The sequence below is a fragment of the Hemicordylus capensis genome, chromosome 2 (genome assembly GCF_027244095.1).
Source record: "Hemicordylus capensis ecotype Gifberg chromosome 2, rHemCap1.1.pri, whole genome shotgun sequence".
In the NCBI taxonomy this organism is placed as follows: Eukaryota; Metazoa; Chordata; class Lepidosauria; order Squamata; family Cordylidae; genus Hemicordylus; species Hemicordylus capensis.
In genome coordinates, this window is record NC_069658.1 from 356,127,051 (window position 1) to 356,140,785 (window position 13,735).

The window sequence follows — 13,735 nt, forward strand, 5'->3', positions numbered from 1 at the left end:
TAGGCTTGCAGGGTTCTTGAGGTAGAAGAGCCCCTACCCCACACCCCTGAAGGATGCTGTATTTACCTGAATCCAACTAGTTTCCCCCCCAAGTTCTTTGATGTTAGAAATCAGGGTCAATTTAAATTCAGAATCCTCTTTTTTTGGTAAATAAGATTAAATAACTTGTATTTAACCTCTATTTTTAAGGGGCTTGTCTTAAATTCAGAGTCATCTTGTATTCGGGTAAATATGGTAATTCAACCTATTGGAGAGGGGTGTGTGTGTGTGTAAATTTATTTTCTCTGGCTTCTATTCTGTACTGTCACTCATATACAGTAGTCTCACTCTTTTTTTACTGTCAAGTTTTGCCATACTACTTTGCTGATCTCTGTAAGTGTCACTGAACAGGTGCATTGGATGTGGCAGGTCTTGTGCAATACTCTATTTATAAGCACAAGTAAGTGTTGTCAGCCTCCTTGGAGTGAGAGTCTCAAGAGATTATCCAGTTTCATATCCTGGTTTTTCAAACTCTGATTAGAATGAGTCAAGATTTGCTAGATTTGGACATAATAGTAAATTCTGTTTTTTCAAACCAGGACTGGAAGTAGAAACCTTCCTTTCCTCACATGTGAGCCTGAATCAGGTGGAATTGGGATTAAACTCTTGTTCTGTATGACATCTGAACTGAGCCACTGTTTGTTGTTATCCTGCCAGTATTAATTTCTTTGCTTCTCTGAAATAATGATTCAGACTCTAGTTTTGCCAGTGTATTATTACTTTTGTATGATTTATTCAGTTTCTATGCTGCCTTTCAACATAAATGTTCTCAGGGTAGTTCACAATATTAAACAAGTTGTTCTGGTACGAACTAATGTGCCTACTTTCCTTTCTCTATAATCTTAATTGATGATTACCATCCTCACAAGTTAGCCCACTTCAGCCTTAAAAGTTCACACATCTGCCATCTTGAATTGGGGTGGATGACATATCACAAACTATGCTGTTGAGGCATTCCTGTGTCCCTACACCTGTAGCAAATTTGGTTCAATTTAGTTAAGCATTTCACAAGTTAGCCCATATGCGTCTCAAACATTCATGTGTCTGCGTCTTGAATCAGAGTGGATGTCGTCATTACATACTATGCCCTTGAGCCATCCCTGTGTGTACCTAAAACTGTAGCAAATTTGGTTCAAATTGGTTAGGTGGTTCACAGCCCACTTGTGCCTCAGACATTCATACATCTGCCATCTTGAATGTGGTAGATGACATGATTTGAACCAAATTTGCTACATCATCCCAAAAAATGCCATTGAGGTGTCCTTATGTGTCACTCACTACAACTGTACCAAATTTGGTTCATATTGGTTTGCTGGTTCACAAGTTAGCCCTCTTGTGCCTCAAATGTTCACGCGTCCTCCATCTTGAAATGGGTTGGATGACATCATCATAAAATATGCCATTGAGGTGTCCCTTTGTGTCTCTACAACTGTTCCCAATTTGGTTCATATGGGTCCAAGCATTGCTAAGTTGATGGGGGGGACCACATGCGCGCGCACACACACACACACACACACACACACACACACACACACACACACACACACACACTACTGGGTGGTCTCATAAGTTTACGTTCATAAGAACAAGCCTGTCACCTGGCACTGAAAAGATAGAGTAGGCAGGCACCTGGTGAGCCTCCCTTGGGAGGGAATTCCATAGATACATGGGGCACCACAACTGAGAAGGCTATTTCCCCATTGCCACCCACCCCACCGCTGATAGGAAGGAGGGACATCTGGAGGAAGGCCTATGATGATTATACTGGTGAACAAACTGTTGAGGAAGCTGAATTCTTCAGGTACACTGGTTGCAAGCCATGTAGAGCTTTAAAGGTAAGCACCAGTGCTTTGAATTGTGTTCACACATTGACTGGTAACTGGTGGAGATGTTCAAGAATCAGTGAGAGATGTTCCAATTTTCTGGTCCTGTTGAGAAGTCTTGCATCTGTAGCTTGCACTAGCTGAAGTTTGTAAACAGTAAGGCTGTCTCGCATATAGGACGTTGCTGTGGTCTAATCTGGAAGTTACCTGCAGATTAATAACTCTGGCTGGTCAACAAAATGGAATGCAGTTGGTACACCAGCCCCATCTGGTGAAAGGCGGTCTGAGGCACTGATGGAACTTGGGTCTCCAGTGTCAAAGCCAGATCTAAGTGCACCCCCAAACTGTGTATTTTATCTTTTAGGGAAGTGCAAGCCCGTAATGGGCTTGCGATGATCTCTCTCAACTGCACAGGCGCGCCTCACAGTTCGTAAGAGTCACTGGGCTGAATGGACAGGCCCAGCACTCCGGCCGCCACTGGGGGGCGGGAGAGGACTGCTCGACTCACCCCCTGGCAGCCACCTCTTGGCCATGCGGGGAAGTGGTGGGGTGGGCCCAGGGTGGCTGCAGAAGGTCCCCTGGCCATTGGGAGGCTCCCCTGGACCTTGGAGGCCATGGAGGTGTTCTTTAATCATGCATACTTTCCATGCAAACCATGTTCTGTCTGTGCAGACAAATGCATCTGAGGATAGCGAGGGTAGGTGGACCTGATGGAGTGTTGACATATTAGCACGGGGAGTGGTATTTGCTAGCATGATCTTGTTGGCATTGTGACCTTGTATAGAGTGCATGGTTAGGTGGTGCCTTAAGAGGACTATAGAGTTGGGTATTGTCAGCATATTGATGAACCCTCACTCTAGATCCCTGAATAAATGGAGCCAGACATCATGATATTGCAGGAAGGTAGGAGATGGTTGTGGATTACAGCAAATATATGTGTAGAGGATGAAGGTGGGATTGGCCTGTCCTTTTGCTGGGGTGCCTGGTATTTGTCTTGTGCCTGCCACTGAAACCTTCTTTCCAAGCAGCTTTTCTGAGAACGCTGTGGCATTTGATACTGATATCAAAGGAACATTCTTGTCCTTAACTGGTTGGTGTCATGTAAAACGTGTGAACTATTTTACTGTCATTGTTGAAAAGAACAGTGTAGCGCTTCATGGGGCAGGGGACAAAATCTAGATGGAAAAGGCAGAGTGGAGGAGGATTTAAAAAAACACGAACCAATCTGTTGCTGTCCCTCTTATATTGCTTTCCCCCTTAACACTTCTCTTCCTGACAAGAACCATTTTGGCTTTTTGTGTCCTTCTCCAGAGTACAAGTTTGTGTTTCTTTAGGTAATCTAATGTTGCAGCTCTTTCATCTTATGGCAGTATCACCAGTAATGACTGTCTAAAGGTACTTCTCAGCACCCCACCTCACAGTGCCACCACCCTCACCAGCTGACTCTGGCTTACGGCCTTACCTTTCAAGTGCTTAGTATACTTGAATGTATATAAAGAGAACTAAACAGAAATCTCGTTCCTGTCTCAAAGTAGATATGATTTTGCCGTCCATGTGAATTGCATGACCACAGATTGCAGATTACACTCCTTGTTTAAGACTCCGTCTAGTTGTGACAAGATATAGGTTTGTTTTGTTTTATCCCTTTAGTCTGCTTGCTTAGTCAGGTCTTTTGTTTGGAAGATAGTTGTGATTCACTTTTAAGAAATTGTAATTATAGACTTTAACATGTAGGCTTGAATTGAACTTGGATTTTATGTTAATCTTAATGATTTTTAAAAAGAGACTCTTACTATAGTTGCAGTCAAAACGATAGAAAGTGGACATAAAGCAAACATTTGTTTTTGGGTGGGGTTTCCCCCCCATTCTATTTGTTAAAATTGATTGATATGCATCATGACTTTGTCCATGTGTGCTCCCCCCGCTCCCAGTTGCCTACTTGGGGTGCTTCCAAACAGTGGTTTATTCCTTCATGAATGCTGATCGTTATGGGGCATTTTACAGGGCATCTGCCTGCCTGATGTTATCTTGTGTGTATATGTGCTATCCATATAAAACATCTACAGGAAGCCCTTGTTATCCATGGTCCCAGCACTCCTGGTTTTGCATATCTGCAGACAGGTCTTAAAGATCCGGGGGGGTGGGGGGTTAGCCGCAGTACAAAAATAGGCAAAAATGCACCTATCTGTAGTTGCTGAGTGGCTTGAAATTATTGCTGGTGTTGCGCTCAGCTGCCATTTTACAGCACTATTTTGAGGCTCTTTCTTCTTTTAGAAAACATTTTTTTGGGCAAATATTTGCCAAAAATTCAGCAGGTTTAGGGGGGCTTTTCTGGAACCCCAGAGAGCAAAATACTGTGTATTTCTACTCTTATTTCTCCTCCTTCCCACTTTTTGGGCATTTTTTTGTTAGGAACCTAAGTCCTAGATTCCTAGAGGGGTAAAGTTTCTTTATTCGTGTTTTCTGTACTTGCAGTTATAGGTGAGAATGGAACCCCTGCAAATAAAGAGGGCCATCGGTATTTCTTTTTATTGTTCAGATATTCTGACTTAGTGGAACAGCATGTGTAGTGAGCAAAAGTGTAACTTCCACTCCCTCCTTCTTTTTATATTTAAACCACATTGCTCACCTCTAGGGCAGGGCTGCACAGTTCTGACCCTCCAACTGTTATTGGACTACAACTTCCTAGGGATGTGCGTGAACAGGTTTGTGCATTCCAGTGAGGTGGGGGGTTTACCTTTAAGGTGCAGGAGGGTGCTCATCCCTGCCCTGCTGCACTTTCCTCACTGGCATCATGTATGTCATGGACACTGGCTACTTCTGGTACGATGCTGACCGGGGTGGCAAGGTGGTACGCTGCCATCCCGCACCAGCAATTTTGGGTATAGCGCTGGTGGGGGGAAATGCAGTGGGGTGGAGATGAGCACCCTGAGCCTTAAAGGTCACGCCTCTGAACTGGCCAGAACGCCGGACCTCCTAACCGGTTTGGCAGTCTGGAATAGGAGCACCGAACTGGTTCATACATATCCCTACAACTTTCATCATCGCTAGGAATAATGGGGAATTGTCAGGGATAATGGAAGTTGTAGTCCAGCACTTGCAGGAGAGCTGAAATTGTGCAGCCTTGCCCTAAGGCAGTGGTTCTCAACGTGTGGGTCCCCAGATGTTGCTGAACTACAACTCCCAGCATCCCTAACCAAAGGCCAATGGGGCTAGGGATGCTGGGAGTTGTAGTTCAGCAACATCTGGGGACCCACACGTTGAGAACCACTGCCCTAAGGATTTGTGATGCATTGACCTCTTGTTCATTTTCATTTTAGTGAAATTATTTATACTTTTTGTGCTACTTGGTACAATGGATTGAAAATTGCAGGGATAATCATTCCTTTTATATACATGAAACCTATAGAAATTTTATTTTTCTTAGAGAGCGCCTTCTGCTGCATGATCCCCACTGCATGTTAAGGTCATCTGAAGAGGTCCATCTTCAGTTACCACCAGCACGGTGGTGACTCCGAGGCCAGCCTTCTCTGTAGTGGCTCCTGGGCTGTGGAATGCACTCCTGGCAGAAATCTGTAATTTGAATTCATTATTGGCTTTCAGGAGAGCCTTTAAAACCCATCTGTTTGGCCTGGCCTTCTAGGGTTTTTAACTTTTAAAAATGCTTTAATTGTTAATTGTTTTTAATTGTTTTTATTTTGATGTAAATCGCCCTGAGCCATTTTTGGAAGGGCGATTTATAAACTGATAAATAAATAAATAAATAAATAAATAAATAAATAAATAAATGTATATATCACACACACACACATACACACACACACACACACACACAAAACATGTATATATGCTTCATGTATATAAAAGGAACAATTATCTCTGCAATTTTCAATCCATTGTACCAAAAAAAGTTACAGGAGTAAATCCCAAACTCTAAAAACTACTTCGACACATGGGTGCACAACTCAAATGCCCCAGTTGGCCAGGACCAGTCATGACACGGTGTGCAGGGGCCAAGGTCAAATTTCAGCACATCATTACATTAAGATGAATTATTAAGAATATTAATGAAAGTGAGAGGTGGAAGATTGGAGGCAAGGGGAAAGCGGGATGGTGTCATTGGGCTCAGGCCCAAGAGCAGAAGACATCTAGTCATAAGTGGCCAATTGAATTGAGCCACTGCCCAAGATCAGTTCATGATATCTGCTGTTGCTGCAGGATATTTCTACCTGTGGGCCAGAAAAAAAGTTCTCATTGGCCAGATCTGGTCCTCAGGCCTTATGTTGTGCAGGCCTGCTTTGAAATAAATCCCTGGACCAAGTTGTCTACATCTTGGCAGGATTAATATCCTCAGAAGTATTCTGTTTCAAGCAGGAATTCACTGGATTCCAGGATTCAGGGGGACTGGTTCTGGGCAGGAAAAGGTTGCAATGCTAGCTCTCAGGGCAGGATCAGTTCTTGGGGAGCTCCGAGAGATCTGGTCCCAACTGAGCTTTTAAATAATTTAGCTGTTCCACTCTGGCTCTGGCTCTGGCTCTGGCCCTATCCCCGGAGTTGCAAGAACTTAAATGGTCAATGCTTTATTGCACAGGTGCTGCCTCTGCAGCTGGGGAGCCTTCACCCTGGCAGACAGGTCCTCAGATGGGTCCTCTGAGTCCAAGAAGGAAGGCAAGGGTGTTTCCTTTGACTGTGGTGGAGGGTGGATCTCGGCCCATTTAGAAAAATGTCTGTGTCGTCCCCCAACTGACCATGACAGGAAGTTCCCTCTAGTCTTCATCCCATTTTGCCAACAAATGAAACATTTATAGTCATCTAAATGATTTCTCATTATGGTCTAGCGAATCATTTTAATGCTATATCAGCTATTCTTCCCCCATAACTGCTACAGCATAAGAGTCAGTTAAAAGAGAGGAGGACATGATGGTGTAATTGCTAAGTGTGACAGTGTGCACAAACTAATGGGTCATAACTTAATGGTAGAAGGCCTGCTTTGGCATGAAGGTAAAGGAAAAGTTGTGCTCTCATGTCAGTGTAGACTCCTGGAGACCACAGAGCCCTGTGGTTGTCTTTGGTAGAATATAGGAGGGGTTTACCATTGCCATCTCCCATACTGTGTGAGATGATGCCTTTCAGTATCTTCCTATATCGCTGCTGCCCAATATAGGTGTTTCCCATAGTCTGGGAAACATACCAGCGGGGATTTGAACCAGCAACCTCGGGCTTGAAGGTAGTCCTAGGTTTAATCCCTAGTATCCCAAGGTAGGACTGGAAAGAACCTATGCCTGAAACCCTGGAAAACTGTTGCCAGTCTGAACTGCAAGTCATGCTGAGCTAGATGAACTGATGGTCTGACTCCATATAAGGCAGTTTTATTTATTCTACCAGTTGTGATTTAATATAACCAGGGTGTTGCAGACTTACCAATAATGGAGCAAATCTTTCCTAATGCATACTTACTCTCCAGATCTGCATGGAGAGTAAGATCTGTATCTGATCTACAGATCTGTATCTGGAGAGTAAGTATGAATACATCAGCTTCATTCCCTTCAGCTTAGCTTTCAGAGTTCTCTTTACATTTTCAGATGAAGCAAGACTGAGATGGCGATTCTTTGCAAGTTAGCAGGACGTAATAGTACAGTACAGTAGTCTGTTGCTCACTGTTGAATATCACAGTACAGTTCCCCCACCCCACTTGTTTTGTAGATCTGTCCTCAGCAAAGCGGAAGTTTGCAGATTCCTTGAATGATTTCAAATTTCGATGTATAGGTGATGCAGAAACAGATGATGAAATTTGTATAGGTAAGTGGGCGGACTTCAGTAGCCTTTGCGCTAACTTTCAGTACTAAATTTGATAGAAGTAACTAATTAATATGTTGAAACTGAAGAGGAATCCCCTTGGGAGGAAAATTGCATTTTTAAACATTTAGCTTTAAAATGCCTGTAATCTGGCATTAATTTCTTAAATCAAACCTTTTCCTCCTTAATAACTGTCACGTATTAGTCAGACCCAAACACAAAGCCTTATCACTTTACATATCTTGTACCAACATGCTGATTTGAAAGAAAGAAAGAGAAATAAAATAAAATAAACTGGTGATACATTTGGATTGCTTTCTTCAGCAGCAGTACTCATGAAGAGCACTGCTCTTCGTGAGAATAAAACTCCCAGTGTAATCAGCTTTGCAATCTCTTTATCTTTTTCAGCAAAATCCCTGCAAGAGTTTGCTGCTGTTCTTCGAAATCTAGAAGATGAGCGCATGCGCATGGTATGGACTTCAGAGCTTGCACCTCCTGAATATGATCCCTTAGAAAAGACGGGGAAGGACATTGATGATGAGCCACTGAGGGTTCTAGCATTCTAAGGAGGGGAGGGTGCAATCGTTAGCAAAAGCTGAGGTCTAGTCCAGGTGAAAAATAACAGGCTTGTAAAATTGTGTTTTGAGCAAGCTGTCCTTGACATAGGTGATTTTAGGCATGTGAGCTGTGTCTAATGGGGGAGGAGTTGCCCCTTACTTATATTATGTGATGTTGGAAGAAGGCTCTGAAGAATTTCTGAGACTTCATTGCCTGCTTTGGCCAATGGCCATGGCAGAGCCCAGCAGCCAGAGTTGTCCGCTTTTGTGCCTCGGAGAATAGCAATATTCATCCTGAAGGAGTCAGTCTTGGCAGCAGGACAGGAACAGTAAACTGCAATGAACTGCCTGCCACTGAATCCAGTTGGTCTTCCACTTGGAGAACAAAGACCTAGTTATGCAGGACAGCTTGTTTGTATATTTTTGCTCTCAGTTGGAGTAAAGTTTCCCTGATAGCAACAAATGTAGAAGTGGTTGTAGAGTTGGGTCAAATAGGCTGATTGTATCCACGTTTTCCATCCGCACAGATACTTCCAATAACTATGCAATGGACAGGTGCCACTGCCACTGTCACCAATGTGCATGCATACACATACCACATACAGGACATTATCGCGCACATATGCTCTCCCTAAAGCTGGAACCCACTTTCTTTCTGTCAACGTCTGTTGCTGCTGTTTCCAAACATCCATGAAGCCAATGGCCAAAAACTGATATGCTTGGAAGCAGGCACAATAACAGAGAGACAAACAGTTTATATGGCATCCAGACTGCCTCCAGGTTTCAAAGGTCCTTGGAAAACTGCCCTCCATGGGCCCCCTCTTACTTTGGTGGGCCCTGAGAGTGTTTAGTCACACAGTAGAAATCAGCAGTAGATCCTTCTAGGGACTCTTGGTTCTTGGCAGCTGCCCAAGGATGCTGACCTCTGATACCACCGCTCATTTGCTTCTGCTGTCTTACGTGTTAGAGAAATGAGAAGCAATTAGAATAGAAAATAGAAAATTGAAAGCAACAATAAGGATTACAAGCTGACCTGGTGCAGAGCATCTGCGCCCTGAGTTTTTCTTCAGCCCACCGGTGTCGGCCGCCCCCATCGCTAATTCCCAGATTACTTGTGAGCTCTTGCAAGAGCTGCCACGCATGGGATTAGTGACGGATACGTTTACGAGAGAGCGAGAGAGAGAATTCCATATACATTCCAGTGTGTCATTTAGAAAGTTAGAAATCTGTGCGCATGTTATCAGACTGTACACTGGAAGACAATTCTATTACAAATATCTTATTTAGATCACATTTTAAGAATTACCTAAATGTCCAGTGGTTGTTTTCATCATTTTTTTCCTAACTGTTCAAAACTAAATATTTTGAACAGTCAAAACTAAATATTTTGAACAAAAGGAAATATTTTAAAGGGCTGCCTCTTGGAATTACAGTAAGTTGAGTAGCTATAACAGCAATCACCTATTTGCCCAACTTCTCCACATTTCTTCAATGTGAACAAGGCAAAATGTGCCACTGTTGAATTGTTCTTGCTTGGAAGTATTTATATCCCAACACCAGCTATTTTTGTATAATTGTGTGCAGGGATCCTTAATAATAGTCTGCATAACATGAGTCATACAGATTTCATAGGAAGGAAAAGTCTGCCATATTCAGGCAGAATTACAGTAATTTAGTACAGGTGTGAGAGCTTGCGACTGGAATGGAAGAAATTGATTACTTTATGTGTTTTTTTTCTTTTGTCAGATTGAGAATGCTGGTGAAGTCCTGATCACACCTCTGGAGAAATTCCGCAAGGAGCAGATTGGTGCTGCTAAGGTAGGTGGCAGTATTGGAGAATTCTTACTAGTTCTCACTGTTCTCTATATGGGAGACTTATAATAAGTCATGTGTGACTCAAGTTGGAAAACTTTCTCTGGAAAACACAGCAAGAAGTATAATCTTTGTGTTGTTTTTTAAATGCTTTCTCTGTATAGTCTGGACTTCCTGTCTATCTCCATCAGTAGGAAACCTCTGTCTAAGAGTAATCTTATTATATTATATTCATATTGTCTTATTATACAGGAGGCCCTCTTTATTCATGGGACTTCTGTCTCTGCCTATTTCTGTGGATAACATAACTGCTAATAAAGAGACTTTAACTCTATGGGGATTGGGGCTGGTTATTTTTATTTATTTATTTATTTATTTATCTATCTCATTTATATACCGCCCAAACTTTCTTCTCTGGGCAGTTAACATAAAACAATTAAAACACATATAAAAAGTTAAAATAATACAACAATTTAAAATCAATTTAAAAATTAAAACCAACAAATTTTAAAAGGCTGAGAAAGCTTGGTTAAAAAGATGGGGTTTTAGATGTTTTTTTTTAAATTGCCAGAGATGGGGAGGATCGTATCTTAGTAGGGAGCACATTCCACAATCTTGGGGCAGCAACCGAGAAGGCCCATCTCTCTGTAGCCATCAGACGGGTTGGCGGTAACTGGATACGGACCTCCTCAGATGACCTCAATGGGCAGTGGGGCTCATAGTGAAGAAGACGCTCTCTTAAATACCCAGGGCCTAAGCCATTTAGGGCTTTATAAATTATAACTAGCACTTTGTATTTTGCCTGGAAACCTATTGGTAGCCAGTGTAACTCCATCATCAAAGGAATAATGTGGTCTCTCTGAGATGACCCAGAGACCAACCTGGCTGCCACATTCTGAACCAACTGAAGTTTCCAGATATGTACAAAGGCAGCCTCACGTAGAGTGCATTACAGAAATCAAGTCTGGAGGTCACCAACAGATGTACCACTGTTTTGAGGTCATTGATCTCGAGAAATGGGCACAGCTGGCACATCAGCCGAAGCTGATAGAAAGCACCCCTGGCCACTGCCTCAACCTGAGAAATCAGGGAGAGGTGTGGATCCAGGAGTACTCCCAGACTGAGAACCTGTTCCTTTTGCGGAAGTGTGACCCCATCTAGAACAGGTAGATCAAAATCATCTCTGGAGTTCTGACTCCGTACAATAAGTACCTCCATCTTATCTGGATTCAGCTTCAGTTTATTCTCCCTCATCCAGCCCATTACTGCATCCAGGCAGGCATTTAGGGAGGATATGCCAGTTTCTGAAGAAGTTGACATGGAGAAGTAGATCTGGGTGTCATCAGCGTACTGGTAACACCCAGCTCCAAATCCCCTGATGATCTCTCCCAGCGGTTAAAAAGCATTGGAGAGAGTATGGATCCTTGAGGGACACCATACATAAGCTCAGATTTTGAAAAGCAACAATCTCCAATCGACACCATCTGGAATCTGTCCAAGAGATAGGAGCGGAACCACTGTAAAACATGCCTCGCTCCTTTCGATAGTATCGAAAGCCACCGAGAGAGATCCAAAAGGACCAACAGAGTCACACTTCCTCTGTCAATTCCCAATTGGAGATCATCCATCAGGCCGACCAAGGCAGTCTCCACCCCATAGCCCGCCTGAAAACCAGTTCGAAGTGGGTCTAGATAATCATTTTCCTCCAAGACCGCCTGGAGCTGAGAGGCCACAACCCCCTCAATTACCTTGCCCAGCCATGGGTGGTTGGAAACAGGCCTATAGTTGCTCAACTCTGAGGGATCTAATGCAGACTTCTTTAGAAGAGGTCTAATAATTGCCTCCTTAAGACAAGGAGGCATCCTGCCCTCCTTCAGAGAAGCATTTATGATTTCCACCAGGCCGTCTACAACAGCCTCCCTGCTAGATAGAACAAGCCATGTTGGACAAGGGTCAAGAGAACAAGTGGTAGGCCTCACCGCTCCAAGCACATCCACAGGAGTCACAAACTGAAACCGATCCAGTTGAATCACATAAGAGGAGTTGTTGGGCACCTCCAGTTCAGACATCAAATTAATTGTGGAGTGTCCATCAGTTTTTAATGTTAAATTTTTATACCACCTTTCATTAAAAGAATCTCAAGGTGATTAGGTTACTAAGTGCACTGAAATGTTCTGAAAATCACAAGAAAAAGCAGGTGGGAACAAAAATAAGCACAGTAACTTGCTCTCCAGCAATGCCCCCCAAACTTGCAAATCCTCCAATTTTTTGTTTGAGGTTTTTTTGTTTTTTGTTTTGTTTTGCAGAAAAGAGCCACAAAATGGTGGCAGGAAATAATATCAAAAGTCATCTCCCTGTGAATAACGAAACTGGGTCCCTATGACCCAACTGCAGATACTGAAACTGTGGGTGAAACTGTGGGTGCCCGGACCCCAGATAACTAGGGCCACCTGTATTCTTATTGGGTTATATGCATATTGAATTATTATAATAAAAATTCACTTTATGCATCATAGATGGCAGCAGTAATTCTCTTTATTTTTGACAATCTGTTATGATGAGTCTAGCATGTATGCTTTATGGTATAGTAGTGGCTCACAGGCACCTGGGCTGCGAGGATAAGGGAGACTCAAGCCTCTTTTAGACAGGCCTCAGAGGTTTCATTAAGACCACAAAGGGGTTGGTTATAGTCACTCAGCCCCAGGAGCATTCCTTTTCTTAAACCAAGTCATTGGGCACTCAACAGTACAGACCCTCCTCAGTCACTGGCCACTCATCATCGTCCCGTCCATCTTTAAATTGATCCTGACAATTCTTGCAAGATTTTGGGTAGAAATGAGATCTTGCCCCGAGATCTCTCAAGAATCCACCCAAATCTTGCAAGACCTTGGCCCCATCTGGGAAATTGACTTTTCTTCCCTGTCTGGGCCATCCTTGGCCTGGACCGGCTGTGGCAGCACTGCTGCCTGCCATTCTCAAACCAGGATGGCAGAGGGGCTGCATGATGCGATGTCCAATTTTGGAAGGGCAGTATAGAAATCGAATGAATGAATGAATAAATGAATGGTGAGGCTCTCCCCAGTGTCCTGTTCCGTGCCCACCATGTCCTGACAAGTAGCAACCATAACTATTTGAAAGTACCAGTTGCAGGGGAGTAATGGCAGGTGAGAGGGCACGCCCACAACTCCTGCCTGTGGCATCTGGTGGGCCACTGTGCGAAATAGGATGCTGGACTAGATGGGCCTTGGGCCTGATCCAGCAGGGCTGTTCTTATGTTTCTTATGTAAAGGCCAGTTCATGTTTGTACCATCACAGTTACCTTTTACCCATGTCTTCCTTTTTAAATTGTATGTATGTATGTATGTATGTATTGATTTTTGAATTTATATACCGCCTTTCATTAAAAACAATCTCAAGGCGGTTTACAAAAGATAAAAAGCATACATAAAATGACAATAAGAATATTAAGCTAAAAATATAAAAACAAACCAAATTAAAAACCTATAAAATACAAGCATAAAAAACTATACACAGATAAAAACACATAGAAGCAGCAATAAAAAACAATCATGTAAAAGCCTGGGCAAAAAGCCAAGATTTAACAAGCTTTCTAAAAACTATGATGGAGTCTGAAGACCGAATGGCCACTGGGAGAGCATTCCAGAGTCTGGGGGCATCAACAGAGAAGTCCCTGTTATGGGTGGTCAC

The 13,735-nt window shown here is 43.0% G+C and overlaps 1 protein-coding gene across 8 annotated transcripts in view; it reads left to right on the forward strand.

Moving 5' to 3' along the window:
• ARHGAP26 (Rho GTPase activating protein 26) overlaps nt 1-13,735 on the forward strand; it is a 387,242-nt gene that overhangs the window by 104,266 nt on the left and 269,241 nt on the right. For all 8 annotated transcript variants that reach the window (XM_053295420.1, XM_053295423.1, XM_053295421.1 and 5 more), the window contains exons 2-4: nt 7,566-7,661; nt 8,067-8,128; nt 9,962-10,033. In XM_053295420.1, coding sequence (XP_053151395.1) covers nt 7,566-7,661; nt 8,067-8,128; nt 9,962-10,033 — 230 coding nt within the window. The remainder of the gene's footprint in view (nt 1-7,565; nt 7,662-8,066; nt 8,129-9,961; nt 10,034-13,735) is intronic.